The sequence below is a fragment of the Oncorhynchus masou genome, chromosome 23, assembly GCF_036934945.1.
Source record: "Oncorhynchus masou masou isolate Uvic2021 chromosome 23, UVic_Omas_1.1, whole genome shotgun sequence".
In the NCBI taxonomy this organism is placed as follows: Eukaryota; Metazoa; Chordata; class Actinopteri; order Salmoniformes; family Salmonidae; genus Oncorhynchus; species Oncorhynchus masou.
In genome coordinates, this window is record NC_088234.1 from 45,160,220 (window position 1) to 45,167,236 (window position 7,017).

Sequence of the window (7,017 nt, forward strand, 5' to 3'; positions counted from 1 at the left end):
CCAGTCTCACTCTGAAGAGGAGGCCCAGGAGGGTCAGAGTGTGTCTGGACTATTTATTTATTGATTTCACCTTTATTTAACCAGGTAGTCAATTTGAGAACAAGTTCTCATTTACAATTGCGACCTAGCCAAGATAAAGCAAAGCAGTTCGACACAAACAACGACACAGAGTTACACATGGAGTAAAACAAACATACAGTCAATAATACAGTAGAAACAAGTCTATATACGATGTGAGCAAATGAGGTGAGATAAGGGAGGTAAAGGCAAAAAAAGGCCATGGTGGCAAAGTAAATACAATATAGCAAGTAAAACACTGGAATGGTAATTCCAGACTATGATGCGGGAGAGGTGACTTTCTATGACCCCACTGACATGTCACTCATCTGTACATTCAGGGACAAGTTTAAAGAGCCATTTTTGCCCCACCTCTGTCCCTGTCCCTGACCAGGTCCTTAAGAGAGCACAAACAACCAGTCAATTGGCCTCCGGGGGGCTCATCAGTAGTGCCTGTACTGTGGCCCTCCTCCAGGAGAGAGCGCAGTCAGACCACGTGATCCGGCTGTTCCCTCACACATCAGTTGTCATGTTTTCTTGCTGTGTTTCTCAATGGCAACAGAAACTAAACAGAAAAAAAGGTGATCATTTACTCAACATTAGTGTTCACATTCTGTATGACTGGTTCTAAATGCTTATGAATTATCATGCTCATAAATGTGTATAAATACATTTAAATACTTGTGTGATTATGAATAACATTTATTTGTGTGTTATGAATGGCGTATTGTTTATTCATGAACATTTATTAATAAAGTGTTTCTTGTCAACAGTGAGCTTTGTCAGCCAACAAAGGTGAAGTCTTATTGGAGTGTTCCAAGACTCCCGCTGATAATGCGACAGTCATGGGATGACATAAGACACCATTTCCTTATATGGAAGACATTTTAGACACCATTCTTTAACCCTGAAATCCACCCTTGTCAACACTGAGTGTATGCCGTGCCTGTCATTGTGTGGGTGTGTGTGTTCCTGTCTGAGCACACAACACAGTATAAAAGCAGAGGGGATCTCTGCCCCTCCAACACTTTGAACCTCAGACTTATCCGCTGCTAAGAGAAGTCTTCGACTGAGACCAACAATGAGAGCCTACCTGGTCCTGCTTCTGCTGCTCCCTCTGTGCACAGGTATGTCACGCTAACTTACTTCACTTGGTGCGTTGAGTTCCTTGCCGAACATGGGTCCTCAACGAACTGCTTCCAACCCCTTCTATCTCACAGACAAACTGCTTCCAACCCCTTCTATCTCACAGACAAACTGCTTCCAACCCCCTTCTATCTCACAGACAAACTGCTTCCAACCCCTTTCTATCTCACAGACAAACTGCTTCCAACCCCCTTCTATCTCACAGACAAACTGCTTCCAACCCCTTTCTATCTCAGACAAACTGACAAACTGCTTCCAACCCCTTCTATCTCACAGACAAACTGCTTCCAACCCCTTTCTATCTCACAGACAAACTGACAACCCCTTCTATCTCACAGACAAACTGCTTCCAACCCCTTTATCTCACAGACAAACTGCTTCCAACCCCTTTCTATCTCACAGACAAACTGCTTCCAACCCCTTTCTATCTCACAGACAAACTGCTTCCAACCCCTTTCTATCTCACAGACAAACTGCTTCCAACCCCTTTCTATCTCACAGACAAACTGCTTCCAACCCCTTCTATCTCACAGAAAACTGCTTCCAACCCCTTTCTATCTCACAGACAAACTGCTTCCAACCCCTTCTATCTCACAGACAAACTGCTTCCAACCCCTTCTATCTCACAGACAAACTGCTTCCAACCCCTTTCTATCTCACAGACAAACTGCTTCCAACCCCTTCTATCTCACAGTCGCTCTATCTTAATGCCTTGCTCTGTGAGGATGCAGGTGGAGGAGTAGATAAAGGTGGTCTTGGACCTTTCTCTCTTGCGTTTAACTTGTGGGCTCAAGGTAAGTGTCTGTCTGTTGATCCACGCGATGCACGTTTCTTCTTAGAGCGTTGCCTAAAAAGCACCACTTCCTCCTCTTCATTTGTGCTTCAATAGGTTCTTGCTTTTGATCTCCCACTGTCAAATGTTGCTGATGGCCTCTGTCCAATGGATTCTAAGTAAGCTTTAGAGGCAGTGGTTGGTGAATGTTTGAGCGGTTCGGGACCGGTTCCGACGCCAATTGTTGCGCTCTGTGAACTGCGCAGCATCCATTGCTGTGCACTCCGTGAAATCTTTGGTTGTCCCACTTCACATGCCGCTCTCATCTCTCAGCTGAGATGCAGTATGTGAAATTTGACACCTCATTTTGCATAAGGCACGACATATCACATTTTCTGGACGATCCAGACAAAGGATCTAGCTTCTCTGGCTGGGAACATTGCAGCTCCGTTCACAACCAGACGGATTTAGAGCTCTCAACATGAAAAAAATATCAAGTCATTCTGTCGAATTGAAAAAAAGACCACTTTCTCATGGTCACAGAGGGACGATCACTTTGTGCTTTAAAGCTGAAGTTGCAACGAGTCAGCAGGCATTTGAACGGTGTCTCTGCGTCGCACAGAGTTCGTTGGGCAGAACTCTCTCGGTCGTCAGTTATATGAAATGGTCCCAATTTTGTACTGTCACCAAGTATGATAATATTTATTTTAGAGTCATAAGTAAGCTGCAGTCTTATAATAAGTCATTATAATTAATACTATATTTAGAAAGCATTTCAATCCCTATTCACACACTTTTATTGAAAATTTAAAAAAATACATGATTTTTCATTATTTCATATTTGTATAGTGTACTTGAGATTGTGTCCTCAAGTGTCTACACTTCAGCAATTTATAACTATTTTTTTTTTTTTACCAGAAATGTGATATGTTTATCCTTCTGACAGTATAAGTAATGCTAAGACCAATGTTCTCTTTTCCAGATGAGCCCTGTTTAGTACATGAATATACAATACAGACAAACTACACATCCATATACACATTAAAATACACTTTTTTTATTCACAGCAATAGATGAAAAGCGAAACACAATCATAAAAAACGGACAAATTCTTCAGTAAAAATCTTTGCACGGTAGGTGTTCTTGGAGGCTTGAAAGCTTTCTCGAAGTTCCAATTTATGGATTGTTATATGATAATCCTGAGGTTGGCAATTTGGTCTCTGAAAGATCTACCACTTCTCCAGTGTTGGGGAGTAATCTGTTACATGTAAGGGATTACAAAAAAAACGTGTGTTCCACCTGAGCGACTCAGAGACCACAAATCAGAGACCACTACGATGACACACCAAATGTGCTTGATGGATCGTGGGAAAATAGCAAAATCCAAGCTATGTCTTCCAATAGTGCGACTGCTGTCGGCATCCAAAGATGATCCAACTTGAATAAACGCTTGGTAAGGGTAACAGCAGTGTTGTAGTCTACGGCGATACGGATATCAGTTATTATTGATATCTACTTTAGCGCATTGATGTGAATCACACTGCTGCTTTCATTTAGCTATTTGCGCCTTACGGATTGTGGTTGTTGATGGCTGTTCACAAATTTAAATGTGTATTAGAACTCAATAATAGTTGAATTCAAAACGTTTTAAGCTGCCTATAAATCATTGTTTTTGAAACCAGTGGACAGCCAGTGGAAAATGCGCTCTTCAACAGCTGCGTAGTGCGGATCCCAGTTTATGGGGAAAAAGTAGGTATTTTATTGCTCATTCTAATTCAGGCTGGTAAAAAGTAAAATCCATAGACTTAATGGACACGTGCTCAAAAGGCAATCTGTAGTTGCTACATCCATTTTTGGACTTATATATATATATATATGTATATATATATATATATATATGTTTTATGAGTTTAGTTCATCTGTCCCGCTCCATGAGAACCCAAAATATAAGCCTGTTTAACTCCAATGTTTGTAAACATTGTGAATGTAAACAAACACTGTATAGCCTCATAACATGGTTTAAAATAATAATTGTGATATCATGGATGGTCAGTCCCTGCATCTATAGCTCTGTCTGTTAATCCGAGAGTGGTTACATTTCTCCAGGCCCATCACTCTTTACCAAAACAGAGGCGGGGAAACCGTTTCGTTTTATCTGTGGACTTGCCCTTTTAAACAGCTGCATATTGTCAAGATATCAAAGTGTCACCAACAAAAAAGGTAACAATAGGCCTTCAGCAAATGTAGCATGACATTCATTTTTCACATGTAAATAGCACTTTTCAGTAGTGCTCAAAGTATGCCATTCCATGAGCGCACAACTCGAATCAATGAGCCCGATCAGTCCTCCATGACAACAAAATCATAAACAACAGTGTAGGGCTGGCTAATAAGTCCTTAGATTTGAGGTTATGTTCAGGTAAAACAATTTAGCTTATCTATACTTTCATATTTCTAAGTCCTATTCTTGAAGATCAAAGGGTATAACATTTAGTGGAATGACTGGAATTCTGATTGGCTTTTAATGTGAATATATAATCTCATCATATTATTATATGTAGTAGAAAGTTATGGATTAGAAGACGCCTAAAATAGCAAACAATAAAGTAAAATTTAACATCTATATATGGCCAGCTATGTAAACTTTAACATTGATTTATTCTGCAATAGATGTCGTTCAATTGGTAACATACATTGTCTTCTTCTAATGCCTCTTAAGGGGAAAGTAATCTAAAAGTAACTTAATGTAATCAGATTACGTTACTGAGTCTGGGCAATCTAAAAGTGACGTTACTAATTACAATTTTGGACAGGTAACTAACGGATAACATTTAGCAAGTAACCTATCCAACTCTGCACTTCTCAAACCGGCCTAATATTCTGTTTTTCCATCCACCGCCATCCTATAGTATAGGAAGATGTGATTGAACACTTCCTGGTGTTGTCCAACATTATCCTGAGGTAGCTTTTACACTCCTTTCAGTCTCCTTCTGTAAAGACACACACACACACACACACACACACAGCAGCTCGCATGCACACTCACATGACTGAATTCCTGCTCTGCATCATTCAATACCGTGCTGGCAAGGGATTGACGTTACTTCCTCAGACCACATCATCATGCCATTACATTTGTTGTCTCCAGTGATCTGTGAACCAGCCCAAAACCTACCTAGGTCATTGATGACGTAACCCTGACCCTCTTCCCTCTTCCTTCCCTTTGCCATAGCCGACTACAACATTGAGTGTTACGGCGAGGACTTCCTGATGCTGAGGAACCAGCTCCTACAGTGCTCAAGCAGAACACAGCAGGCCTGCTACACCAGGAGTGAGTATGACCAGCAATAGTCCTTCACTTGTCTCCTGCTACACAAGCGCTGTGTTCACCTCTCTCTCATCAGCTCATTGGAGAGGAGAAAATGGGCCCTCCCCTCGGACTTCCTTCACCAATAACCTTTTCGAAAGGGAGGCGAGCAAATTCGGAAAGGAGGACGGAGGAAGCGAGGATTTGACAGCTCGTCACGTTTTCAGACAGCCCAGGACTGAGCAATCTGACTTGTTCTTGGCAAGGCTGGTTCTTTGGGTCAATTAGCTGATCGATGACATTAGCTGTCAGATATGCCCATGATTACGTTGGATTGCATAATACAACAGTTAACACAACATTTGAACCTTCAACAGGGCAACATCCAATTATGGACTTCTGACCATAACAAATTCAGTGACACAATAATGAATAAAAAACATAAAGTGATCAAATCCATAGCCTAACAATAAGTCTTATTGAATAAAACGGTTTGTGAGAGTGAAATCCTTGGTCCTAGTAAATCTTCTGATAGAGACCTTCATCCTGTCTTTTGTCTCCTCTACAGAGACTGGGGAGAAGGGCTGTGCTCGGCTGGAGTTCTGCTCTCGACCAGGCTGGAAGTGCTGCTATAAGGACCGCTGCAATGCCTAGAACTGATTCCCGGGGGACACTAACTCCACGGCCCAGGACTGGCAGAGGACGAAGAGCTGTGATATAAGCCGACAGCGACTTGCCGTTTAGCACTTGGGGATTGAATGCGTTTGTATAAATAACGTGACAAAAATAACTTTCATTGGATGTAAAGTCACATGAAATAAAGTCCTACGCAATTGTAACCACCCGTCTCCAGTCTAAAATGCTGCTACAGTGTACATCATTTCATCAGTGTTTTTGTTAAGCACAGAGAACTATTCAAGCGGGACTTACAGGGTCACTTTACTCAAGTTGTTCTTTCAAATTGTTGCTCATAGGGACACTCTTGCATTTTTCCCTTTGCGGTAGAGACGGACAGAATTTTCGTGTGTGTGTGTGTGTGTGTGTGTGTGTGTGTGTGTGGTGCCTGACAGTCTGTGGGTCTTTTTGTTATCTGTGTGGTAGTCAGTCGGCAAGATCTGCTGAATCAGAATGACAACACTCCTCGGTTTACCTACAGTCTAATACCACAGAGACCTCTGTCCACTGTTTACTCACAATGTCTAATACCACAGAGATCTCTGTCCACTGTTTACTCACAATGTCTAATACCACAGAGACCTCTGTCCACTGTTTACTCACAATGTCTAATACCACAGTTTACTCACAATGACCTCTGTCCACTGTTTACTCACAATGTCTAATACCACAGAGACCTCTGTCCACTGTTTACTCACAATGTCTAATACCACAGAGACCTCTGTCCACTGTTTACTCACAATGTCTAATACCACAGACCTCTGACCTCAATGTCTAATATCACACTGTGTTTACTCACAATGTCTAATACCACAGACCTCTGTCCACTGTTTACTCACAATGTCTAATATCACGACCGGAGACCTCTGTCCACTGTTTACTCACAATGTCTAATACCACAGAGACCTCTGTCCACTGTTTACTCACAATGTCTAATACCACAGAGACCTCTGTCCACTGTTTACTCACAATGTCTAATACCACAGAGACCTCTGTCCACTGTTTACTCACAATGTCTAATACCACAGAGACCTCTGTCCACTGTTTACTCACAATGTCT

General features: G+C 41.7%; 1 protein-coding gene across 1 annotated transcript; it reads left to right on the plus strand.

Moving 5' to 3' along the window:
• The first annotated feature begins 1,030 nt into the window (after positions 1–1,030).
• On the plus strand, positions 1,031–6,121 carry wu:fj16a03 (uncharacterized protein LOC335475 homolog). The gene is made up of 3 exons (XM_064932210.1): positions 1,031–1,184; positions 5,208–5,306; positions 5,851–6,121. The coding sequence occupies exons 1-3, from the start codon at positions 1,139–1,141 to the stop codon at positions 5,934–5,936; spliced, it is 231 nt and encodes a 76-aa protein (XP_064788282.1). The 5' UTR covers positions 1,031–1,138; the 3' UTR covers positions 5,937–6,121.
• Positions 6,122–7,017: the final 896 nt, after the last annotated feature.